This window comes from Cannabis sativa, chromosome 4 (genome assembly GCF_029168945.1).
Source record: "Cannabis sativa cultivar Pink pepper isolate KNU-18-1 chromosome 4, ASM2916894v1, whole genome shotgun sequence".
NCBI lineage: Eukaryota > Viridiplantae > Streptophyta > Magnoliopsida > Rosales > Cannabaceae > Cannabis > Cannabis sativa.
In genome coordinates, this window is record NC_083604.1 from 80042385 (window position 1) to 80069631 (window position 27247).

A 27247-nucleotide genomic window follows, 5' to 3' on the forward strand; every position below is an offset into this window, starting at 1 on the left:
TTTTTTTAAAAAATAAAATATTTTTTAAAAACTATTCATCCCACAATAAAAAATTTTAAAATTTTAAAATTTCAATAGTGTAAAAATATTTTTCTCCTTAACTGAAGCGAACTCAGTAATCAAAGAGCTAAAGATCGGGAAATGGCTCAAGCTAGGGCAGGTCTTTTTTTTTTTTTTGAATGAAAGCGTCTTAGATTAATAAGAAAGGTTAGACCTCACGGTCATTACATAAAATGTTCAACGGTATGGTGGATAGGGCAGGTCAAAAAGTCCAAAAATCCGTCAAAGGTTTTTTTTTTAAAAAAAGTTTAGAATAAATTGAAGAATACTTCTTTTTTGTATTTATTAATCAAAAATATTCTCATGTTATATTTTATTAAAATATAACTAATTTTATGAGTGAGTTATCTAATATACTTTTACTCTCTAGTTAAATCTAGCATATAATTTAGATTAACTTAAAAGTAGACATTATATATAAAAGTATATATATCTTAAAAAAAATATGAAAATAAAAATAAAAATTAAAATAAATAACATAAAATAGATATATAATTTCTTCACCAACATTAAACAGCTATAAAATTCTCATACTATATTTTCTCCAAAAAAGAAAAATAAATTCTCATACTATTTTTGAAAGAACGATAAAAAAAATATAAAAAATAAAAGAAAACTAATAAACAAATCAACGGTTGGATTTGAAACAGGGTGTCCGAGATCAACTTGTTGCTGTTGGGAAAGGTTTAATGGTCAACCATTACCATTTGAAGACTAAAAAACTAAAAGAAAGAAAGAATCTCCTGGGCTTCTCCATCCAGTTAACGATCGATTCATCAACTACTGGTTTTCTCTTCTATCTCCTGATTTTCAGAGCTTAACACTTCTATAAGGTAATTCACATTCATTTCCTCTTCCTCTGTTCGCATTGGGAAGCCTTCTAATTTTGAAATTTGTTCATTTCTTTTGGGGATTGAGAGAATTAGGGTTTGGTTCTTTGGAAATTTGTAGGTCATGCATTGTGATGGAATGCCCGTAAATTTGGAATACGATTGGATAGCATAATTTTCAGTGGACATGTGTTTAAATTTTTCCCTGGAATCTTTTTTGGACTTGAATGCTAGTGCTTTTGAAATTCAATTAGATTTGCTTTTCATTTTTTTGTTTGATCACGTTCATTGTGTATGTTTTGCTGTGAAATCTGAGAAAATCTGTAAGTATTGGTCACTATTTTTAGTTTTGTATTTGTCAAGACATTGCTACATTATTAGCCCAGTAACATTGAAGCTTGTCCTTGGATCAACTGGGCATATCGTCAAATACAGAATATAGTAATTTGAGTTTTGATATTGAACAGATTTTCTCAAAGTTCCCTTATGATAATCATAGCTCTCTTATTTAAAGATTGGATCTTTTGCATTTATTGGAAAGATTTTGCTTTGCTGGTCGAGGGGAATTATTTCTGCACTGTCTTTTGTGAGATTTAATAAAATTCAGGCACCTGACATATCTGTGGAGATAAGACAATATAGCTAAAGTAGTGGTGAAAAGATATTTAATCTTCCATTCTTAGTTTATATGATGTTTCATATATATATTATCTATATGTATTTTAAATTTTGTAGATACTTGGATGGAAGAGGGAGATTGTTGCTATGAACTAGATTTCATGGGAGGATTTGTTGACAGCAGAGTGGTATTTGGTTTGATGGTTCAATAAAATTCACTTGAGTTACAGACTATATATACAATTTGTGAGTATTATTTGATATTTTTTCCCCACAGATTTTCTTTCTGCTTGAAAGCTAATTGATCTTAATTATCTTTAAATTTAGAGTTTGATATATGAACACACAATTTACACCAAAAATATTACACTTTCCTTTTGTTGTACATGTTCTTTCTTAGTAACCAAACAGATCTTTTCAGTATTTGGTTTGATTGTGATGTTTGTATTTTTCTTTTCAGAGAAAAAGGCCGCGAAAGGGATTGAACTGCAGCCAAAGCTGAATTGATGTATAATCTCTTTTCTTGATCTATAAGCTAATGTTACCAATTAACTAAACCTTATTGAAGATCAAGAAGAAGAGTGAATGAGAAAATGTCCGAAAGAGACGAAACGATAACAATGTCACAAACCCAGGAAAGTTCCATCTTCCTAACTCCCAAGATTTTCTTTCAATCCATCCAAATTTTCCTCCAAAACAAACAAATTTTCTTTTCAATTTTTACCCTCATAACCCTCCCACTCTCAGCCCTACTCTTCTCCCTTTCCCTCTCTTCCCACCCATCAAAATCTCGAATCTACCACCTAGAATACCTAGCAAGCCTGGCCTCAACTCAGTTCGAAGCTCGACACGTGTGGAAAGATTCCCGCGAAGACGCCGCATCGATCTTCCGCGCCAAAATCCTCTTTTTCCCACCTTGCTACGCTCTCTCCTTACTCGCCGCCATCTCCACCGTCAGCTCCGTCAACCTCGCCGTTAACGGAAAACGCCCCACTCTCAACTCCGCCGTTACGGCGTTTAAGTTAACGTGGAAGAGACCCTTCGTTACCTCCATCGTCGTCTACGCTCTCCTCCTCGCCTACGTCCAAATTCCCCGAACACTTTCCGCCGTGTTTTATTCACCTGCGCCGAGACTGTTCATCCTCACCGTCGGATCAATCGTCGAGGTTTATCTAATGGCGGTGTTGAGTCTAGGCATGGTGGTCTCGATCGCAGAGGATAATTTCGGATGGGATGCTATTCGGGTCGGGTCGGTTATCATGAGTGGGAGACGGGTTACCGGGTGGGTTTTAAGTGCTGTGTTTGTTTTTGTAACGGGGCTTATAGCGAGGGATGTGGAGAAGTTGATGAACGATCAAGATCCGTTTGGGAAACCAACATCGACGGTTGTGATTGTGGCGAGAGGTGTGGTGGACAAGGTGGGTCTGATTGGTTTGTATGGGGTAGTTATGCTATGGGGTTATGTTGTTACCACTGTTTTTTACTGCGACTGTAGAAGACAATACAGTAATAAGAGTGAAATTGAAAATGTAACACTTACAGTGTAGGTAATTTGCATTTTTTCTTTTTGAAAGATATTTCAAATTTTGTATTTTTTTTTTCTTTTTATATATTATTTTATTTTGGTATACATATCGAATAAGAAATTTGATGTATTTGCTTAGATAACGTAGTGTTGGGGAAATTTATTGTACATTATTTATATATAAAAAAACAAAACATGAGCTGAAGGCATATCCATCTATCTCACTGTATTTACTTAACTAAATAAATGTAGTTAAAGTTCAACTCCTTTGACATTTCTAAACTTTTTTAATTATTATTATACTCTTTTTCTTTCTATATTACTTATAGGTATATAAAATATTACATTTAAAAAAATTATAAAAGTTATAGGTAAAATAAAAAAAAAAATAGTATTTTTGTGAGATATTTTGGAATGGGCTATTTAAAAAAAAAATATTGAAAAACAAATGTAAGTTTTGATGAATAAAGAAATAGATATATATATATGGTATACAATTTTTTTAGGGAGAATATGGTATACAAATATAATTGTACTAAATATGATGTTTTTAAAAAACAATATAAATATGACATAAATCATCATACCATACAAAATTTAGAAACTCGTAGATAAATTTTACTTCTATAAAATCAAAACCTCTAGAAACTAGCTAAAAATAATTTTGTTAATGCGATGAATAAAAAAACTAGTTATGAATACTAAAACTCTTATAAGATTTGTGTATTATGAAACCGATTTTTCAGTCTAAGAAATTGGTTTCTACTTTCTAGATCTCCAACTGTGGCGGAATCTGTAAGATCTTTTGGGGTTTGGTGGTGGAGATCTCATATCAAGCGTCCGTTTGAGTCGTCGGTCGCCAAATATGTCGCTTGTGAACAGAGGTCGGTAGGTAGATTGTTGAGGCGTGAGGCAGATAGGGTATGGAGGAGAAGAAATAGCTTTGAGATTTTTTTAGTTTTTTTGAAATAATTTAGGGATTTTTACAAAAATACTGAATTTTATGCAAAAATTTATAATTTTACTGTCACACAAATTTTTTTACAAAAATACTGTCTTTTTATAAAACAATCGTAAAACAATAAAACAAAACAATTAAAACAATAATGAAAACAACTAAAAAATAAATAACAGTGTAATAACTGTGAAAACTTAAAACAATATTTTTTTTAAAGAAAAAAAAATTACCCCACAGTAAAAAAAGTTAAAAATTTTAATATGTGGTATAAAAACTCAAATAATTTATCTAAGCATCCAATATGAGCTTTAAAAATTAAATTTCCACATATATGTATACAAAATACCATAAAACAATGTTAAAATTAAAATATGCCACATAAAGTGGTCAAATCTAGAAGTACTATACTTTTGTAATAAAATTTTGAAAAAACTATAGTAAGTGTATTTTCTAAAATAGAGTATTTGATGGGAATACTTAACTCTCTTAAAGAAATTTTACATATATTTGATAACTTTTGAATGTAACATAATAAGCATATTGTGTCATACATAAAAATTAAGACATATTTCAAAAAAAATATATAATCCATATCTTAGATTATTTAAAAATCAAATAAAAAAAAGTTTTTTTTTTTTTATCAACCAAAAAGTAGCTTGCAAAAGCATAGAGTAGTGAAAAAATAATTTGGAATAATTACATAAGGCACCATTTTTTGTAAAATATTTACATTTCTACGTTCAAAGAATGTTTTTTTACATTTTTACGGTTTTCTAAATAATAACATGAAAACAACATAAAATCAACAAGAAAACAACATAAAAGTAACATGAAAATAACAACAAAAAAACAATAAAAAATAACATACATATAACAAAAAATTAACAAAATTTCAACATAAAAAAACCGTATTTTATGTAAATAAAATCAAAAAAATCGTAAAAATATTTAAAATTCCGTAAAACTGTATTTTTGTTGTTTTTGTGCATTTGTGAAATTAACTCAAATAATTTCCCCAAACTTTTTATCTCCTTTTATATGTTTACTTTACAAATTCTCCTTTTTAATGAGAATTTACTAAAAGGAGGAGCGAAAATATATTTTTTGTGATTATATTTTGGACATGCATTTTTTTTTTATAAAAAAAAAATACTTATTTTTAGTAGGGGTTTATTTATTGGAAAATTTAGAGAGATTACTATTTTTTTTACAAAATTTTAATATTTTTACAGCTTTTTTTCTTTTCAATTCTACAGTTTTTTTATTATTTTAATTAAAATTTTAGATTTTCCTATAAAAATATGAAAACAACGTGAAAATAATAAAATTTGAATTGTCTATATTTTTTGTAAATAAATATAAACTATAAAAATCTTTAAAATTTTGTACATTCCTATTTTTTTGTAAATAGTTTTTAACTTTTGTGGGTAGTTAATATTTATGAAGCTATCCCTTATTTACTTTTGGAGGCCCAATCTAAATCCAATTTGCACGTCGGCCCAAACACCATTCGATTTAAAAAGCCATGAAATAAAATGAACGATTGGATTTAAAACAGGCTGGCAGATATCAACCTGGCTGCCGTCAGATGAAAATATATATATTTTTAATTTCTTCTTAAAAAGAAAAAAGAATAAGAAACAATCTCTGGACTTCTGGAGACTTCCATACACAGAACGACTGGTTGAGAACTCTTCCTTATATAGCACTTCTCAACTCAGCCAACTCTTTCTTCATCTTTCTCCTCGTGTCAATCTCAGAATTTTGTAGAAGCGTTAGAATCTCGATCAAGGTAATTCTCGTTGATTTACTCTTTTTCTCATTTTCTATTGTTGATTTCTCGTCTCGGATCATTGATGATTCTTTAATTTTTGCATTGAGTTACAGGGATTTGTTTATATTCGGTTTGTGAGTATTATTTGGCTATTTCTGTTAATTTCGGCTCTATAATGACTCATATCCTTCGATCTGCGGTTACTTTTTATTTTTAATTTTTTCCATTGTTTGGAAGCTGAGAAAGCAGAGGAATTATTTTTTGAGTTAATTGTTCGTAATTATGTTTTAGTTTATATTTTTGTTTGTGTGTTTTTCTTTAACTGAAGCGAACGCGGTAATCAAAGAGCAAAAGATCGCGAAAGGGCTCAAGCTAGGGCAGGTCAAAAGCCCAAGAATCCCAAAAACGATGGATTGACCCCCGAACAACGCCGAGAAAGGTTTCACTACATCACTCTCTAATATCTCGTTACTTCTGATCTATAAGCTTAGCTTTATTTGATTGTTTTTTCTGAGCATTTTGTAGAAATAGTGATTATGAAAATTTTTGTTATCAAATTAATTTTCTAAAAAAGCTAACTAGGTGTTTTCCATGAACTTTATCATATAACAAATTTTTCGAGTAGTTAAAAATTTGTCATATAGATCCTTGGGATTCAAGGACTTTTGTTCATTTCTATTCAATTTACTAATGCGGCAATTGTTTAGTGGGATTTTAATTTGGTACATGTCAAAGTTGATCGGGATAAAAATTCCAGGTGGGAAACCATGTAAGAAGTAGCACTTATCTTTGTAGTGCCCTGGTTTTTGGCAGTGAGTGCAGTGTGGGCGAGGCCTTTTGTTTCTTGATGTTTGGTTTGCAGCAGGGGATGGATCAGGTACAGAATTGGGGGCAGAGTTCGATGTTGCAGCAGCAATGGTGGGAATGGTTCGAGTGCCCAGAGATCGTTGTCTCTCTTGATGAATTATCATAGAAAAAACTTTATTAAGAGAAGGACAAGGGTCAATGAGAAGTACCTGATCACGAACTGCATGATACGATTCATTGAGTCCTTTGAGAAACTGAAGGACTTGGTCATGGTTTTGGTGGTGTTGTGCTTGTGCAGCAGCAGCACAGGTGCATGGTAATCTTGGCCTTAACTGGTTGATTTCATCCCATATTGCAGTGAGTTTGGTGAAGTAAGTGCTGACAGAATCTTCACCTTGATGGAGGTATGTGAGATTTTCATTCAGCTCGAATATTCTTGGACCATTTCCTTGGTTGAACCGGTTATTTAGAACATTCCACATTTCAGCAGCAGTATCAAGATACATGATGCTGCTCTTGATTTCTGGGGAAACTGAATGGAGAATCCAGGACATGACCATTTGGTTACAACGAACCCAAGAACCGTGTAATGGATCTTGAGCAGGAGGTTGGGGAAGTGATCCATCAAGGAAGGGAGTTTTGTTCCTGGCACCGATTGAGAGTCGAAAATCGCGTTTCCATGGCTGAAAATTCTTGTCAGTGAGGATTGGAGTTGCAAGTGCAAGACCAGGGTGGTCTGCTGTGCTGAGAAAATATGGGGATCGAATATCTTCATATGCATGCCGATTGTTGAGTTCTTGATTTGAACTTGGAGCTGGGATGTCAACTCGATTGGGATCAGTTGCAGGTTGTTGTTGTGGTGGCGGAGCTGTGGAGGCATCGATCACAGGATCAGGATCTTGATCTGTGGTAGTAGCCGAAGATGTTGCACGAGTTCGCACCATTGTTGATTGAATCTTCAGGTTGAAGCTTGAAGATGAGGGTTGTTATTCGTCTGATACCATATTAGAACAGAAAGCAGAGAAAAGTAATTCTGTTTTATTGATTGTTTGAACTTAATGGTTACAAAAAAAGAGAATGCCTTTTATATACAAATTGATGAAACACAGCAGGACTAACTAACTAACTGACTGAAGTATACTAACAAACTAACTTAACCGACTTAAGGGTAATATGGGAAAGTCTAATAATTAGAGCCAAAATTTTGTTAGAGACCATAGATGTATCATTATAGTTGTTTTGTAACCATAAATTTTCATTGTGTAACCATTAAATTTATGTAGTTATTTTGCTAATTTAACATTTTTTAGTTTGACCAATTTTCTGTATTTTATCTTAATTTGTTATTTATTTAATTTATTCTTATGGGAATGGGCAGGGATGCAAAAGCACTTCAGGAGAAGCTAGCTAGAAAATCAGGGCAAGCTGGTGGAGGAAATAATGGTGTTCTTGGAGGGAAAAATTAGAGTGTTTATAGGTTAGATTTATGAGTATTGAATAGTCTTGGTTTTTAGTCATATAATTTATGTCATTCGAGATGAACAATTGATTGTATTGTTGGCCTTGTAAGGCATTGATGTTAATTGGCTATTAACTAAAACTTTTCAGTTCTTATAATAATATTTAAATATAATTTGGAATTAAATTCCTTTTGTGTCTATATTCTGCATACCTCTTTACTTTCATTCATACCAATTATCTTTAATGTTGTACACTTAGGAATTTGTCATTCTATGTTTTATGGTAATTATAGTACTAGAATTTTGGGGAAGTTGAGAATTCATATTTGTAGGGCTATAAGGTGTTTGAGGTGCGGGTAGTGTGGTTTCTGCAATTTTTTCACACCTTGATTTACTAGTGTCAAATAATTCAATAATTAAATATTATAATAAAACTTTAGAAGCAAGTGATGATTGATTTGGTGTAATATAATGGTAATAGTAATGTAATGGAATAGGAATTATAATAGTAATTAATTACTATGTTTGGTGTTTGGTTTGTGATTGGAATGAGTATTGTAAGTAAAATTATTGTGTTTAGTTTGGTTTGGGAATGTAATGGAATAAAATATATAAAATATTTCTATTATTTTTATTATTTATAATTATAAAATATTTAAATAAAAGGTAAAATAGATTTTTTTAATTTTTGTTTATTATAATATAATATTAATTTTGTAATAGATTGTAATTGTAATGACCATTACAATGGTTTTTTATTGTAATGAGGATTACCATATACAATCTAATAACTATTACCATGTAAACAACAAAATAATAGACATATTGATTACAATTATAATTTCCATTCCTGTAAACTAAATATACCTTAACAAGTTTGAGTAATACAATAAATCGACACAATAAAATTGCAATAGCTTTATTGCTACACGACTTTACATGTACTTATAGAGCTGTCTATGATGATAATAAATAAGTTGTTTATTTGAATCAAAATTTTGATATGTTTCTAATTCATATCTAATGGCGTAAAAGATCTCAACCAGTTTAGAAGCATTACTAGAATTAAGAGGCTAGTTTTATCTCAGTGATAGTGCCAACAGTTGGGGATTGTGAGATTTGATCCATCTACAAAAACAGAACTTAACCAAATTTTATTAAAGTTTTTGGCAGCTAAATTCTTTGAACTATCATTTTATTTGTATTTAACCTTTTAAACTTAAATTAAAATTTTTTGAACTATTGAACTATTAGTAAATTTAAGGCGTGACATCCATTTATTACAGTTAAGTGTTAATATAGACTGTTTATGTTTACATTTTTATACAGGTGATTCAATTATATTGAACATCTATGAAAATTATTTCAAAATTTTAAAAAATAATAATCAATCAAAAAAGAGATTAGACTCCAAAAAATACGATTAACATACAAACAAGATGCTTTAACTATAAATTAAACAACCCGATTAGCAGATTGTTTGACAAAATGTAAAGAAACATCACTAAAAAAAGTTATAGATGTTTACAATCCTCAATAATACCATTAAAAATAGATGACAAAACATGCTTGTACCAATACTAGACAATCACATTTGATAACATTGACACCCGAGAACTCATGCTTCAACCACGAAAGCACTTCCTTAATAGCCACAATTTACGGAATCTCTAGAAGAACTTGCCCAACCCACACTCTCGAAATTCCAGCCATGACCGGATCATGGTGATCTCGAAGAACCTCACCAAAACCATGCCTTCCCTCATTGTCAAACAACGCAACATCAATATTCACCTTGATTTTTTCATAGACCATAGCTCAGCCCCATCCGAAAGATACCAAGTATCAAACGAAGGAAACACACTTCTTTCTTGAGCTTCTCTCCATTGATCAAGAATGGTATGAGCCAAATTGACAACAAACTCTACACAATTGGTCCACAAAGAGTCAATTCCGTGCAAACCAAATTGCCTAAACCAACATTACCGCCTGAACACTTTGTTTCTCACCCTACCCTGAGAACAAGTACAAAATAGTCCCCAAACGACTCTACAACAATTGGAACCATAGCCAAATTCGCAACCCGCCAACAATTATGCAAAAAAGCACAGGAAACTAAACAATGCAAAATAGATTTACCTGTTCCATGACACACCGAACACAATCAAGAAACATCTACATGTTTAATCTTTAATTGAATTCTCATCGGAAAACAAAACACCCACTAGCCGCCCTCCATGCACAATTTTAATTGCCAAAACGTCTTTTAAAACGCCACAACCTTCCCGTCCACACTACCATCTCGGTTTGCTTGTAACAATTTAAAAACACTCTTAACTGTATACAATTAATTTTCATTTTAATTTGGTTGCACTAAAAGCATTAATGGAATAACTTTTCAGCCAAAAGATAAATATTCTATTTACAACAAGAGGAAAAAGCATTCTAATAACAGATGAAAATAAAATAAAATTATCAATTGTTTTATGCATATTTTCAATTCTTTTATACATATTTAATTTTATTCTATTGTCATTTTTACTCATTTCTTCGAGCTAAATGTACTTTTAGAGTCAAGGGCAGACTCACGTAGAAGCAAGACAGAACAATCGTCTCCCTGAAAAAATAATAATTAGGAAAAAAATGTATATACTTTTTAGTTAGTTACGATATATATTTGTAATAAAAAATGATACTTATAGACATAATATTAGTTTTGGTGTAATGATTAGGTTAGATGGTATATAAGATAGAGGAAGGATTCAAATCCCACCAACAATATTTTTTTTTCTTTTTAAGTTTATTTTTGCTCATGCCTTACAAAAAAAAATTAAGTCTGTCACTTTAAATCTTAGGTCTATCACTACTTAGAGTTAGAGTTGAAAATCCAATTAGTAGCTTCATAGGCACTTTGTATTGGTTTAGGCACTTTGTATTGGTTTCCTATTCCATGTACCATTACCAAAAGAATAATTATCTTTTTTACCCCCTGTACTTATGACACTATATTATTATGCCCCTTAATCTATTCAGCTTGTTACAAATAGTCCTTGTATAATTTTATATGCATACATTTAGTCCTTCTGTTTATTTTGTTTAAAAATACCGTTTGTATTGATGATGTGGTATTATAACAAAGGATAGAGTAGTAATTTCATCTCTTTTTAGAGGGAAAATTGACTATGAGGTGGCATAATAACTGACAATGAAAGATGATTAAAAAATAATTTCATAACCTTTTAAAAAAAATTAATAAAAGTAATTTTATTAAAATAATTCCAATCGTTTTTTAGCAATTCAAATTAGAAAAATGTGTAAAATTAGGATTCTACAGTATTTAAAGAGATGGATATCACTAGAAAGAACATGGGATTTTTGAAAAATTAAGGTAATGATATTCTATTTTTTGGGATGTTATTTTTCATTTTTTTTTTCCTGTGATTGTAATTTTTATGACTTGTAATTTATTTTCCTAATGGTATATAATTTTTCAACTACTATCTATGTATAATCCCACATTATTAATTTAACAGTTAACTTTAGTCAATTTTAACAGAATTAGATAGAAGGATTATACTATTCCAACTGATATATTTTAGGGGGTATTTTTAACTACACTTATAAATTAAGGGGCATCATAGTATAGTGTCATAAGTACAGGGACTAAAAAAGCTAATTATTCTTACCAAAATCTAAGCCTGCCATTTGTACTCATTGGTAATTTTGCTAGTAATGAATAACTCTCTTGCGTTGGACTTTAAAGTTATTAAACATATGTTCAACCTATGCTAATCTAATAAAACTTCTATTAAATATTTTTATGTTCTACATAATGCAACAAAATGAATATTAGAAACCTAACATTTCATTCATTTTCGTTTTTATGTAAATTTTTAACTACTTTCTATCATATTCTTGCTTTATCCTCTTCGATAACATAACCTCCTCTACCAACTCAGCCCCACCAATTACCATTAACATAGTCATAACCACTTTTATTTGCAAGTCAACACTAAAAGGGAGAAGAGAAGTAGTAGTACGAGCAGATTGTCGACGATAAAGGATTTGCATTCTCAGTTTAGGTCGTAGTCGCTCTATTGATGACTAATCCTTTTTTCTTCATCATTACATGAAGTTTTGTTATTCTTGACAATCAGTTGGCGCTGTTTATTATCTTTGACATGATTCATTATCACTAACACATACAACTTTTATTAATATAATACTGATCATAGCCCACAATTAACATTCATGTGTTTTATTATGGTATCATATTAATTTCCTTATTCTCGTTAAATATTTAACAATGAATTTATCTATTGTTTTTCAAATCTATCAAATTTGAATCATATAGTAACAATTTCTTTTATTTTTAGATGCTTATAGTGTTTCAAATTTTGTGCTTACAGTTATTATCTTTTAAATATACAGATATATTTCTCTCTCGTTCTTAGTCGTGGTAATTTATTATTATTTCCTTTTAGTTTATTCTTTTGAAATTGTTTTGGTAGTTAGTTATTTTTAGCAAAATTTCAAGTTAATTTATCATGCTTAAACGATTTCTTATAGTTAAATTCAAATTATGTCTTTGTTCGGTTTTATTTTTCAGTATTTGGTAAAGTTTTTGTGAGTATTTTGTAGCCTTAATTTTTTTGTTATTAATACTGTCTTTATTTGGTTTTGTTCTTTATTTTTCGTATTTTTGTAGCCATTAGTTTTTCTTTTTTTTTTTTTTTTTTTTGTAATGTGCAAATAATTTTTAGACTTCTAATTTGCTTAGTTTATTGATTTAACATGATTCTCATTATTTCTTTTTAACATTTTTGCAGGAGCTCTTGTTGTCATTTAAACAAACTATGTGGATATGTTGATAACGTCGGAGCAGTTTTTACTAGAGAGATTAGCAGAAAGCAGATTTTATAGTTGTAACTCGCATGTGGATTGCTTATTACATTCCTTAAAAGATCTTTTTTTTTTTGTTATTTAGATTTTTCTTAGATGATTTTGTTAATTAGTTATCAATTTTTTTTTGATACATCTCTGATTTATGTTCGTTGTATACATGAATTAGCAGTTCGTGCACGGTGCACTTATGGTGGATGATGAACTAATTTGGATGAATAATTTCTCATCTTTTTTCGATGAAGATGTAAACTCAAATTATTTTCAATAAATATTCATTGTTTAAAAAAATAAAAAATAAAAGAGTTACGCGTGCAACATTGTTTAAACCTTATTTTTGGCGTGTTAAATTTTTTTGAATTTATCAAAATTTTACACAATGTCTTAAATAACTACAATATACACGACTATAAAAGAAATTAGACTAAAAAATTCTCTAAATACCGAAATAAATAGGAGGTGCACCCCTTTTATAGAATTTTCCATAATTAAATATGATATTTTTGTTTGCAATGAATTAAATATGATATTTAATATCTGTTATTACAGTTTTATTTTTTTTGATAATTTTATTTTTATATATATATTTTTTTAAATAAATAAATAAATAATAATAATAATGAAAAAAAAAGCCCAAAATGATTGTCCAAAAAAATTGTTTGTTTGTTTAAGGCTTAAGGCCTCTTCTGCATCTTCTTCTCCATGCCCAGCCCACTACTCGCAGAGGTCTCGCATAGTTCCCCAAACGAAGAACGAAGAAAACCGAAACAAACATCATACGTACCAGAAATTGAACACAGATTACATACACACACATGTTCTTCATAGGGTTTCGCAGGTTGATTCGCCAACCTTTTCATGGCTGACATTTTCAGAGAGGTATTTTGTGCTAGGGCAAGTTCGGGCGTTTTCCATTTTTAAAGGGGGCCTTGTTCTGTTCTGTTCTTCGTCATTTTTTTTAAACCCTAGGAGAGAGAAACTGGACGGAATTCAACTCTCTATTCCCACCACCTTCTTGCCCTACCTTCCAATTTGGCAACTCTGCTTTTAATTTCAGGTGATTCCTTCTTTTTCTGTTCGTTGTTGGAAAACCCTAGAATTTTTAAATTTGTTCAATTATTTTGGGGCTTGAGTGGATTAGGGTTTTGTTCAACGGCAATTTGTGCAATCTAGTCGTTGGTCTCGGATTAGGTTATGCATTGTGATGGAATGCCTGTAACTTTGAATAGTAACAGTAGGTTAATGTTGTGCCTGTGATTGATACTTTGAAATGTGATTGGATATCATAATTTGTCGTGGACATGTGATTGAATTGTTCCTGGAAGGCTTTTGAAGTTGTATGTTAGTGGTTTTGGAACTCAAATAGATTTGGTCGAGTATACTGATACCAAAATTCAAAGGGATTCCTTGGCGGCAAGTCTATTGTTTGCAATTTTTGGTACAAACATATATGCTAGCTATAGTGGGAACTGTTTAGGTATCTTTTCCTTATTGGGAATACAAGTTATAACTAAAATGTGTCTTCACTATCGTTGGTATCTGTATATTTTACCTGCATTACGTTACTGTATCATCTTCAGTCTGCCTAGCTGACTATTTCTTTCTAATGCTTTTGCAATCAGGTCTTACATCATGTTTGCAAATTTTGTGGTGGAGAATTCGTTTTTCAAAAAATTAATTTAGTAGATTTTTCTTTTCTATCTCTGGGGTACGTTTTGGGATAGGCTATATATCATGATCGTTTATTTTTCTAAAAAAAATTATTTTCTTTCGCTCTTTTTGTTCTGTAGACACGCACTCACAAATATTAACTCCTGGATTTGCTTTCTAATTTGTAAGTTTTGATTTTTCTTTTTTAAATATATTTTAAACAACTTTTTAAACATGATCACTAAGAAATTTGTAACTATTAGTTGATTTGTGCTATACTGTCACTCGTTTTATCTGTGTCTTCGGTCAAGACATTGCTATAGTTGCCAAAACTTTGAAGTTTTTTGTTTTGGCTCAGTTAGGAACATCAAAAGAGATAGTATAAGTATAGAAAGTAATGTGAATTTTGATGTTGAACCCTTATGGTTGTCTTAGCACTAATATTTAAAGAGTGGATCTCTTAAAATTGTTGAAAGGCTTTTGCTTTGCTAGTCAGGGGAATAGTTCTTTTGTGAGATTTAATAAAATTCAGGCATCTGAATTATAATGCACGTTTCATTGAATTGATGCTCCCAAATATCTATGGAGATTATTTAATGTAGCTAAAATAGTGGTGTAGGATAGCTAACCTTGTATTCTTAATTTATATGATGTTTCTGATCTATTATTACGAAATTTTGTTGACAGATGGAAGGGGAAGATTGTAGGTGTTAGGACGGGAATGCATGGATGTAGCTCAGGGTATGCGCTCCCAGTAAATGCTGAAGTTGATTCCATGGGAGGAGTTGTTGACGGAGGAGTTGGTATTGGTTTGAAGACCTCTCCTCGTCGAGCAGCGATTGAGAAGGCTCAAGCGGAGCTTAGGTCTGGTGTTCTCTTTCTATGTTTGTAACGTTTATTCTACTTTCCAATAATTTCTTCCGTCTTCCATCAAGTATTTGATGAACTGTGTCTATAACAGGCAGGAGTATGATGTGCGTGAGGAAAGGAGAAGAGAATTAGAATTTCTTGAAAAAGTATGCTGATTTGATCAGTCAACAATTGTCTATATTTTCAGTTGTTTCCTTCTTCTTGTATATATATATATATATAAATATATATATATTTGTATAAGTGAAAAAGTGTTGCTTAATTGCTTGTTTAATTCAGGGTGGCAATCCTTTGGACTTTAAATTTGGGACCACAGCTTCTGTTAGTGTTCAGTCTACTTCACTTACTGATCAAAATCCAGAACAATTTGTGACTAGGTATAATTCTGTTTCCCTGCAGATGTTGTTCTTGAGCCATGCTATTTCTCTTTGTTAGTTGACTCAAGTTTGGTTTTTTTGGTTTTTGTTTTTTTTTTCTCTTCCCTATTTTTTTTGGTTATCAGTGAAGCAAAAGGTAGTTTTGCGTTGACTGCGTCACCACATGGAGATTCTGTAGATAGTAGTGGTAGGCCAGGGGTTCCTACAGTTAGTGAACCTAACACCGCTGATAATCTTTTACTCTTTGATGGTGACCATGGTTTGCCTGAAAAGGAAAGGAATTCTTTACGTCCTAGTCGGAGGAATAATATTGCCCCATCAGAACAATCATCTCAAATTGATGGGACTCAAAATGCCAAGGAATCAGAAGATTCAGCAATTGTTCGTCCTTATGCTCGTAGGAATAGGTCTAGATCGAATCGTGATGGTGCTCGATCAAGTGCAGTTGATATGGTTCAGAATCGGAGTGGTCAAGGATCTGTTTTACCTGTTCGTGGAGGCTTAAGAGATGCCAAGAGCAAGATTGGTGAAACAAATAATAGAAAGGAGCAGAGTACGCCATCTATTTCTAGCCTTAAATCTGCAAGTTCAAATGGCGATATTATTCCTAAAGCTGTTGTTTCCAGTAAAAAATTGGATACAGAATTGGATGGTGAGCGGGCCCCAGAGGTAAAAACTGGACTGGCTAAAGCTAGTTTGCAAGAAATTAAATCTGATGTCACACTTCCCAAAATTTCACTTGACATCCAACACAATCAACCTTCTCGAGCCACTGCTCATCAAATTCCAGCCGAAATTGTTTCTATGGAATCTGATATTGGAGAAAGGGAACAGCGGGTTTCAGCAAGTTTGGAATGTCCACCTTCTGTACCTACAATAAATACTGAACAGGAAACTACAACTATTCAGCCGAATGGATTTAGTGACTTAACGAGAGAGAACAACAATATATCAACTGAAGTTCAAAATAGCAATGCAGGAGTAGGAATGGAAGGTTTAGATTCTCAGTCTTCTTGGACCCAAGATAGCGTAGGATTAGATGTACATAAAGATAGTGTTATGTGTACCAATACTGATGTTAATGGGAAATCAATGGGGAATGCATCAGTTGTTGATGGGACAGCCAACCCGGATGATGCTGAAATAGTAATGGATAAAAATGAGATGGAAACAGTGAATGATGATGTAATCAATGATGACCACTCTTCTATTTGTGAAAAAGATTCTGATAGTGCTGCAGTCAATATTGATAAAGACAGCCAAGAAAATTTATCTGAATTTCCAAATGAAGTTAAGGTTTCAGCTACGGATGATGTTAAAAACAGCGACACTACGTTACCAGAAGCTGATGGAAAAGTGAGTGAATCATTAGATGATAAATCTGGCATCCAAAAGGAGAGCTCTACAGTAATTTGCGAGGTCCCCTTAGTTTTCTCTATGCATGAACAGCCTGGTACTGCCTTATCGGAGATGGATTCTAGTGTAGCAATTGGTCCTCAAACAACTCCTGTTAACAGCTTGAAAGTTCCGGACAAGGCACATGAAGATTCTATTTTGGAAGAGGCTCGAATTATAGAGGTTCTGGATCCTGTTGTACTTTGATATAGAAGTGTCTTTTTGGCAGTAACTTTTTAGTTTTTTAATTGCTAAGCTGTAAATTGATGACATGATGTGATATGTAGGCCAAGCGTAAGAGGATTGCTGAATTATCTGTTCGTTCTATGCCCTCGGAGAATCGTCGAAAAGCTCATTGGGATTTTGTCCTTGAGGAAATGGCATGGTTGGCCAATGATTTTGCGCAGGTATGATTTTTAGATGTGTCATGTGCTTGGTTCTTTTTGGGTATCTCGAATGTCATATATTTGTCAACTTTATTCATCCTTGTGTAAGAGGTTTCTCTTTTATTATGCTTGCCTATAGGAGCGCATTTGGAAGATAGCGACAGCTGCACAAGTATGTCACCGAGCTGCTTTTGCTTCTCAGTTGAGAGTTAAAGAACAACAGCAACGTTGGAGGCTAAAAGAAGTTGCTCATGCCTTGGCAAAGACTGTCATGCAATTTTGGCATTCAGCTGAGGCAATTATAAAAAGTGGTGACACCAGTGTTTTTTCAGATAAGTGCGAGTATAAAGTAGTGAAAGATGTTTCTAAAGAGAAGAATGAAGAAACTGACATTGTAGAGGTATGTTGCTTGAATTTTTTTAGGTTAATTTTTCTGTTAATTTGTTGATGGAAATTTATAAAATATTGGTTTTGTTATGTTCGTTCTTTTTATACGGTTCTTATAAAATATCAGCATTTATAAAATACTGTGAAATATTCAGATAAATTAACATTTATATGAAATGAGATTTGCATTTTATGTATTTCAAAACTTGTATTCTTGCCTTTGTTGACATTTGAGTTTAGGTAGCACCTTATTTGCTCCAAAGTGGGATATCTTGGGTAGACGGTAAGCTGTTAGAAAAACCTATGTCCCTTTTAAAGTTACGTTTGGAAAAAAAATATTTCTGAGTTTTTCTGAATTTGTTATTCTCATTCAGATAAGATATCATAAAACATTACTTGTGTCTATGTCTTATGTTTGATAAATGTCACTTATATCTGTAGTATGCATGAGCTGGACAGAAGCAGTCGATGATGTATTGTATATTTTTTCATACCTTCATATGCTATTATATTTGTTGATACATTTTCTGGTCTTCTGCAGGAGGAATTTAAAAAATTGGAAAATCAATGTTCCAGAAAGGATGTTTCGATTGCTTTGCAGGGTTATGCAGTGAGATTCTTGAAATATAGCAGTTCTTGTGGTCTCACACAAAAAGCAGAAGCACCAGCAACACCTGATCGGGTATCTGATTTGGGCATTCAGGATATGTGCTGGGAGGATCATCTTACAGAAGTATAACTAATTCTTTTCTGTTTCCCTTTTAGTGAATTTTCCAGAGTGATCAATTGTTATTGCAAGCCTGTTATTGTAGCTTTCTCTTGTTAAGTTGCTGCATCAAATGTTGGCTTTGCAGGAGAATTTGTTCTATACAGTTCCTTCTGGTGCAATGGAAATTTACAGAAAATCTATTGAAGCTCATCTTGTACAGTTTGAGGTAAATGTCAGCTCCTCTGTGTGGTTTTCCTTTTGCTCTTCTCTCTGGCTTGCAAAGGCGATCAAAGTTTGGCAGTAAGGACTAGTAGGCATCTTCATTTGAGAAAAGAAAAGAGAAACCCATGGAATGGAAGTTTCTATGGAATCTCAGATTATGTGAAATTCTTGTGTCTACATGATAGGAATATAAGTATACATTTTTAAATTATTATTATTATTATTATTATTATTATTATTATTATTATTATTATTATTATTATTATTATTATTATTATTAGCGCGTGTGTGTGTATATCTCTATTGAAACCATTGCTTAAGTATTTATTTTGTTTCTTGATTAAATGTATTTGGTTATAAAATAGCTGAATTAGCAAATTGAAAATTTCAGAAAACTGGAAGTAGCATGCAAGAAGAGGTGGAGACCTCTATGTACGATGCTGTATCAGGTATAGCTGATATTCTACAAGCTGCCTTGATGTGCACTGAATCTATTGTGGGACTTATTAGTATTCAAAATTTTAATTTGCAGACTATGGTTTTCAAGAGAATGCATATGCTGAGGATGAAGGAGAAACAAGCACATATTATTTGCCTGGAGCTGGTGATGGTATCAAGTCATCAAAACCTCCTCAGAAGAAAAAGAAAAATGTTGTTTTATACACGAGGTCATATGAACCAGGAGCTGATTTTACTTATGGTCAGAGCAACTCTGCAACTCAGCAGTCCATGTTGATGGGAAAGAGGCCTGCTAATCTCAATGTGGGTTCAATTCCAACAAAACGTATGCGCACTGCTACTAGGCAGAGGGTTATTAGTCCTTTTGGTGCTACACCTGCTGCAAATGTTCAGGTTCAGATGAAGACAGATGCTTCTAGTGGAGATACAAATTCTTTTCAGGAAGACCAGAATAGTTTGCTAGGTGGGTCCCAGTTCCAGAAAAGTATGGAAGTTGAGTCTTCTGGCAATTTTGATAAGATGTTACCGTATGACTGTGCGGAAACTTCAATTAAACCCAAGAAGAAGAAGAAGGCAAAGCATTTGGTACATATTTCAACATTCAGTCATTTTCTGTTTGTTTTGCAGCCTTTATCACTTGTCAAGTCACTTGCCTTCTGATTTGCAGGTGTCCGCATATGACCAGGGATGGCCGCTGGAATCTACCATGCCTGAACATGTAATCAAAAATATTGCTTAGAGTCATATCTTCTTACATTGCTTGTTTAATTTGTTCAATTAGCTTTGGTCTTGCAGTAGTAGGATGTACATATATATATAAATGATAGTGTAGCTCAAATGCTGTTATGATCTCACTAACCTTACTTCTTTGTCGGTTACATGTTTCACATTGCAAACTTTCTATAGCATTAATTAGATTTTTAATGGAACCATTTAATGTGCAGAGGGATCCTTCCAAAAAAAGGATGGGAAGTAATCATTTTGAATCTAATGGCACAAGTGGTAAAGTCTTTCTCAAGCTGGTATTTCTTTTAGTCATTTGTAAAACATTTTATTTTCTGTATCCTTTATGTGTAAACATTTTCTTTTCTAGATTTATATGCCCAACACAATGCCAAGAAGCCAAAGATACTGAAACAACCAATAGAGAATACTTTTGACAATATCACTACAATGGGTGGTTCCATTCCTTCTCCAGTGGCATCTCAAAATAATATATCTAACGCGACTAAAATTATTAAATTGATTGGTGGCACTGGTCGGGACAGGGGCCGAAAAGCCAAATTTCTGAAGGTACTTAAGGGTGTCGTGTTATGGGCAGTATCTTAGGAAATTTTATTTGTTCTGGTGATATTATTATTGGGTGCTTACCCATTTGATATCCTATGTTTTATAGAAATACATACTTGGTACCTTATGTTTTCAATATTGCTCTCATTCATTTTTGGTATCATGTAATTTAAAATCGTACATATTTGGTACCTACCTTGGACTTAAACTTGGTCAACAAATTTAATTAACATGTCTAACCATCCCTCAGTTTAAGTAGTTAAATTTGAATTTAAAACCCACGTAGCTGATGGCAATTTAGTCATATTAATGAAATTTTACTGATTAAATTTGAGTTAATGGTATCCAATATGTATGATTTTAAATTACAGGTATCAAATAACAAGTACCAAATGAATATTTACCTTATATTTTTTTTTAGCTTATTGTATTGTTGGTTTATCATGTACTTGAGCATTTGAACCTCCTGCAGATGTCTGTCATGCAGCCTGGTTCTGGAAGTCCTTGGTCACTATTTGAAGACCAGGTTAGTACGGATCTTTCTTTTGTTATATATATAAACCTTTCCTTTGGTCGAATTGTGTCTTAGTAAAATTATTGTTGTAGGCACTTGTTGTTCTCGTACATGACATGGGCCCTAATTGGGAGCTCATAAGTGATGCTATCAACAGTACATTGCATTTTAAGGTGAGAATGACCTACTTGTCTTTCGTTTCTTTATTTTTTGGCGACGTTGCAATTTTTTGTTGATTTTTTCCTCTTGGTTAATGTAAACTTTACTTTGTAAGTTTCTGTTATCTACATTCCCTGCCCCTCTTTCTCTTTTTATTTGTATTACTGGTTGTAACATGTCCAAGCTACACAGTGTATCTTTCGCAAGCCTAATGAATGCAAAGAGCGTCACAAAATATTAATGGACAAGGGGTCTTGTGATGGAGCTGACAGTGCTGAAGATTCAGGGTCATCTCAACCTTATCCATCGACATTACCAGGCATTCCCAAGGCAAGACTTAAAATTTACGAGTCAGACCATAATCACTGGGAAAATCATTATTATCATTTCTTAATTGGCTGTTGTTGTTGAAGCAGGGCAGTGCCAGGCAGTTATTTCAACGTTTGAAAGAGCCAATGGAGGACGAGACCCTCAAGTCTCATTTTGACAAAATCATTAAGATTGGTCAGAAGCTGCATTACCGCAAGGCTCAGGTTGTAATATTAATCGTTCTTTCATACAGCCGAATTTATTTGCTGTCTGTCCAACCATTAAAATGGAATTAATTTTTGACTTGAAAAAATGAACTTGATTTTTGATCTGGTAGCACACTTGGTTTTATTAAACGAGGCAAAGCTTCAAACCTGGGACCTCTTTTACCCCAAGACATTTAAAAAATGTTTTAGTACTCGAATATTTGAATTTTTCAACTTCTTTAAGTTTTAGACACAGGCTGCAACATTGACATGTTATATTATGATTTTGTGAAGAATGAAAACCAGGATTTGAAACAAATAGCACCAGTCCACAATTCTCATGTAATGGCTCTTGCCCCAATCTGCCCAAATAACCTTAGTGGAGGTGTTTTAACGTAAGTTGCTTTTCCTTGTTGCATGTTAATGGTATCATTACTAATTCCTTTCTTCTCTTTGATTTCAAAATTCTGACATGTCTTGGTACTTCTATTGATGACTCATATTTAATTTCTCATGTTGCGGAATGCTTATAATATTATTTTGTTCCCACTCTCTTGAAGGCCCCTAGATCTATGTGATACAACTTCATCAAACCAGGATGTTCTCCCTCTTGGATGTCAAAGTTCTCATTCTAGTGGTTTAGCAATACCAAACCAGGGTGCTGTTGCTTCATTGCTTCCCTCATCTGGTGTAAATTCACCCCTACAAGGATCTTCTGGTGTAGTTCTTGGTTCTAACTTGTCATCACCATCTGTTGCACTTAATTCTACTGTCAGGTAATATGATATCTTGTAGCTTGACATTACATAGATATTCGAACTTTCTTTTGATTTTTTTAAACTCTTTTTTGTCTCTTAAAATGTTTTCAGGGATGGTCGGTACAGCAATTCTCCAAGAGCTTCATCTTTACCTGTTGAAGAGCAGCAAAGATTACAACAATATAATAATGCAATAGCTGGTCGAAATATTCAGCAGTCCAGCTTGCCTGTGCCTGGTGCTCTTTCTGGAAGCGATCGTGGAGTTCGTATGCTATCTGGTGGAAATGCTATGGGCATAATGTGTGGGATGAATAGAAGCATGCCAATTTCTAGGCCAGGGTATCAGGGAATGGCTTCACCATCTTTGTTGAATTCTGGGAGCATGCTTTCTTCCAGTATGTCCGGGATGCCAAGCCCTGTAAATATGCATTCTGGAGCTAGTTCTGGTCAAGGAAATTCAATGGTTAGGCCTCGTGAGGCTTTGCACATGATTAGGGTGAGTTGACCAATGTATACTTTGATCACAGCTGCTTCCTTTTGTAAGAGAAGAGAATATGCTAGGTTTAGTAAAGCGGGGACAATGAAAAGATGTATTAGTCTTATGTATGGATTAACATACGCTACATGTCCGTGTTTGTTGTTTCATGCAAACTAATTGCTCATTGATGTTTCGCTTTAAGTTCTACGAGTCACTTACACGTGGTTTGCTTTCTTGTATAAAGTCTATTTTGTTGACTGTAACTCTTTATTTGACTATACAACCTTTTTATTACAGCCTGGTCACAATGCAGAGCATCAAAGGCAAATGTTGGTTCCAGAGCTTCAAATGCAGGCGGCACAAGGGAATGGCCAAGGTATTGCTGCCTTCAATGGTTTGAATCCTGCCTTTGCTAATCAGACAAATCCACCAACAGTTCCATCATATCCTGGCCATCCCCAACAGCAACATCAGGTTTTGCCACAACAGTCTCATGGACATAGCAGTAACCCACATCACCCTCCTAATCATACAGCGGGTTCACAGCAGCAAGCCTATGCAATCCGTCTTGCTAAAGAAAGACATATGCAGCAACAGCGGTATATGCATCAACAACAGCAACATCAGCAGCAACAACAGTTTGCTGCATCAAATCCTCTGATGTCACATGTCCAGTCACAGGCCCACCATCCGGTTTCGTCAACTCTTCAAAACAGTTCCCAAATTCAAGCACAAACTCCATCACAACCAGTGTCGATGTCCCCTTTAACACCATCTTCCCCAATGACAACCATACCAGCACAGCATCAGCAGAAACATCACCTCCCCCCTCACGGGCTTAGTCGGAATCCTGGTGCTAGTGGCTTGACTAATCAAATGGGAAAGCAACGGCAGCGTCAGCAACAACAGCAACAGCAGCATCTTCAACAAGCTGGTAGGCACCACCCCCAGCAACGGCAACATGTACAATCACAACAGCAAGCAAAACTTTTGAAGGGAGTAGGAAGAGGTTTGGTTCAGAATCACTCTGTGGATCCTTCTCATTTGAATGGCCTTTCTATTCCCCCAGGAAGCCAATCTCTAGAGAAAGGAGAGCAAATGACACAGATAATGCAAGGACAAAGTGTATATTCTGGGTCTGGACTCAATGCAATGCAACCACCAAAGACAATGGTTCCTCAATCTTCAAATCATCAGAAGCTCCTTGTTAGCTCGACTCTTCCTTCCACGAAGCAGCTCCATCAAATGCCTTCTCATTCAGATAATAGCACCCAAGGCCAAGTTCCACCTGTTTCATCAGGCCATGCATTATCAACTTCCCAACAAGTTCCAGTGGCAGTTATGGGTCCCAATCACCAGCAGCTGCAGTCACAGTCACAGCCACACCCTCATCAAAAGCAAGTCAATCAAACTCAACCGAATGTCCATAGAATTATCCAACAAAATCGTCAAGTAAATCCTGAACTGCCAAGCAAGTCCCAAAATGATCAAGCTCAAGCTGATCAGAAGCCTGTGAATAATAGTTCTCAGGTGGGTGCAAGCGTGGCAAAACCTCAATCATGTCCGGACTCAACTGCTGCAGTGCCTGTGTCTTCTGCCATTGGTACTCAATGGAAGTCCTCAGAACCTGCATTTGATTCTAATCATCCAAATTCAACCGTTCAAGCAGGTTCCACTGGGAGCCCATCTGTTTCACATTCACTTGTAAATGAGCCAACACCACCTACTAGTCAAGGGTTAGGTCCAAGACAGTTGTCTGGCAGCTTATCTTCTCATGGACATAATGTTGGGAGTCAGTGGCAGCAGTCCCAGCAGCAGCAGCAGCCTCCATCGCAACCAGTACAACAGTCTCCAACACTGTCAACTGCCTCTCAGCAATATATGAAACAAGAACAACAACAACAACAACAGCCAGAACAAAAGTCTTCTCAGAACCAACTGCCACTGCAACAGCAGCAGCAGCAGCAACCTCAGCAGCAAATACAGCACCTGCAAGGGCAGGGAAGCTTATATTTGAGGCCTGCGAATTCTAAACCAGAATGAAACAACCATATGAACTGAGCAGTTTTGACAGCATTCGGTGCTAACAAGGTTGGGCCTATTTGTCCTTGGTACAGCTGTGTACAGGTATTTTTCGGTTTACCTTACCAATTCTTTCCGCAAGACTAAGCTAATATGCGTGCGGACTTGTTAGCGCGTTACCTTTGTTGATTTCAAGCTTAGCATTAGTGAATTTTCTTGGTATATAGAAAGAAGCTGATTTTATGCGAGGCTTATATGCAGATGAAGCGAGTTATTCCGCAAGGGCATTGATGGATGGAGAAGCTGATTATTATTTGCAGGTTTCGTTAAAAACTTAACTGGGACATCCGAGGCTATATTGACAAGGGCATTTTCTTTTTGATTTGAAAATCTTGTAAATTACCACTCTAGAGCTTGGGAAGATAGAGACTGATATAGAGGTATGTGTACAGGGTCTCATCTCTCCTTTGGTTCTACCTTATTCACTTTTCTCCGGTCTCTCTGCCCTTATGCAGTTGGGAGACCGCTTTTATTATTTTTTCTTCTTCTTTTTCCTTCTTTGGGTAGATTAGAGGATGTATTATTACCCTGTCGGTTCGGTTCGAGGGGAAGGGGGTAGCAATCATTTTTATGGCAAAAAAGCCTCTGCAAATTTTGTGAATATTGGGTTTCTGGTGTATACACTGGTTATGGTTAATGTTGTTAGAACAGTCGAAATCTCTCTCAATGCCATGAGCTTTTGTGGAATCATTGTAATCTGTAACGGATTTCTCAGTTCCTATAATGCAAAAAAAGCCTTGGTAGCTAATCCATTATCCACCTTCTGTTTATTAAATTTGGTGTTATACTTCTTCATACTTACTTTTGTTTATGGCTCTCTCTGTCTCACACACACACATTTCATTTTTTCTAAACTTATTTTATATTGATTTGATTTTACCTTACAATCATAAGACTATTACTTCTGGTATATGATTAATTGATTCATTTATGTCTAGTGAAAATCTTGTTTGTTTACAGTAAAAAAAGGTACAAGTTTAGGTCATTAAATAAGTTGAGTGTATATTGTTGAGTCAGTTTGTAGCACTTAATGGCATTGTACATTGTTTGGTTGGCATTTATTACAAAAATCAATATCAAACATGTGAACATACTACAATAGGAGGGAATGGACTATATGGTGAATAAGTCTAAATAAGTGGATAGATTCTTTTTCTTTCATAACTAAATATGAATTAATCAATGCCCTTGTTGTACAAAGTACAAACAGCCAGTTGGTAACTTGGTAGACTATTTATGCTGAATTTGTAGGGTTTATGTGGATTACCAAAAAAAATTATAATAGGTGGTGTTTCAGTAAAATTTTTGTTATTTTATTCTTCAATCACAAAAATAAAAGTAAAATTTTATTTTTAAAAAATAAAATTGTGTTCTAACCACTTTTGTTTTTTAATTTTAATAATAAAAAATAAATGTGTTTTGTAAATTTCTTTTTCATTGGTTGATTTTATTTAAGTCGTGTTCGAGATTAGGACTAGGGTCGGGGTCGGGTAGGAGTTTGAGTCTGAGGTTTGTGTCAGGGTTGGGGTCGGTGTTCGAGTTTGGGGTTTGCGGGTCTAGTTCGGGTCTGGGGTCAAGGTCAATGTTCGGGTCCAGGGTTCGGGTTCGAGTCTGGATTTGAGTTCAGGATTGGGGTCGGAGTTCAGGGATTGGGGTCAGGTTCTTGGTTCGGGTTTGGAGTCTGGGGTCGGGGTCCCGATCCTAGTTGGGGTCCAAGTTCGGTTTCGGGTCTGCTATTTGGGGTCGGGGTCTGGGTTCAGATCAGGGCCTGGGTCGAGGTTTGGGTCGGGTTCGAGGTCGAGGTTTGAGTTCGTGTTCCAAGATCTAGGTTGGGGTCAGAGTTCAAAATATGATTAAGAAAAAAAATTGCTTAAAAAAAGGTAAATATCGGCATATGTATCCAAAGATTTGAGTTTGTAAGCTACATAAATCCAGTGATTGTTTTAGTGGCATAAGTACTCAATGTTTGTAAAACTATAATTTTTCTCTAGTTTTATGAGTATAGATTTTGTTTTGAATTTATTATAAGAAGATTTAAAAGCAACTGATATTAAATATTTTT

The 27247-nt window shown here is 33.9% G+C and overlaps 2 protein-coding genes and 1 long non-coding RNA gene across 4 annotated transcripts; all 3 read left to right on the forward strand.

The window, feature by feature from the left end:
* Window positions 1-667: 667 nt before the first annotated feature.
* Window positions 668-3169, forward strand: LOC115715077 (uncharacterized). 2 transcript variants are annotated; one of them, XM_030643872.2, is made up of 3 exons: window positions 668-893; window positions 1626-1754; window positions 1969-3169. In XM_030643872.2, exon 3 carries the CDS (start codon window positions 2102-2104, stop codon window positions 3053-3055), a length of 954 nt encoding a protein of 317 aa, XP_030499732.2. In that variant the 5' UTR covers window positions 668-893; window positions 1626-1754; window positions 1969-2101; the 3' UTR covers window positions 3056-3169. The 2 variants fall into 2 exon arrangements, with proteins under 2 accessions (XP_030499732.2, XP_060970639.1); XM_061114656.1 differs by having other exon boundaries at window positions 738-893; window positions 1012-1754.
* A 2325-nt stretch (window positions 3170-5494) lies between these two features.
* Window positions 5495-6203, forward strand: LOC115715231 (uncharacterized). Its single transcript, XR_004011195.2, has 2 exons — window positions 5495-5783; window positions 6094-6203. It is a non-coding gene; the product is annotated as an uncharacterized LOC115715231 (long non-coding RNA).
* A 7380-nt stretch (window positions 6204-13583) lies between these two features.
* On the forward strand, window positions 13584-25933 carry LOC115713979 (chromatin modification-related protein EAF1 B). Its single transcript, XM_030642476.2, has 23 exons — window positions 13584-13991; window positions 15272-15448; window positions 15546-15600; window positions 15734-15831; window positions 15957-17409; window positions 17514-17633; window positions 17752-18012; window positions 18541-18732; window positions 18854-18934; window positions 19322-19379; window positions 19463-19974; window positions 20057-20107; window positions 20334-20391; window positions 20483-20682; window positions 21152-21205; window positions 21286-21366; window positions 21545-21682; window positions 21769-21885; window positions 22162-22262; window positions 22428-22643; window positions 22737-23121; window positions 23401-25230; window positions 25387-25933. Exons 2-22 carry the CDS (start codon window positions 15306-15308, stop codon window positions 25144-25146), a joined length of 6120 nt encoding a protein of 2039 aa, XP_030498336.2. The 5' UTR covers window positions 13584-13991; window positions 15272-15305; the 3' UTR covers window positions 25147-25230; window positions 25387-25933.
* The last annotated feature ends 1314 nt before the right edge of the window (window positions 25934-27247 follow it).

Bases quoted from the DNA above. Each gene is read 5' to 3' on its own strand.
- LOC115715077 (XM_030643872.2), top strand. From the start codon at position 2,102: ATGTCCGAAAGAGACGAAACGATAACAATGTCACAAACCCAGGAAAGT.
- LOC115713979 (XM_030642476.2), top strand. From the start codon at position 15,306: ATGCATGGATGTAGCTCAGGGTATGCGCTCCCAGTAAATGCTGAAGTT. The intron at 15,601-15,733 runs GTATGCTGATTT...TGTTTAATTCAG, and splicing joins AATTAGAATTTCTTGAAAAA to GGTGGCAATCCTTTGGACTT. The intron at 20,392-20,482 runs GTAAAGTCTTTC...TTTCTTTTCTAG, and splicing joins TGAATCTAATGGCACAAGTG to ATTTATATGCCCAACACAAT.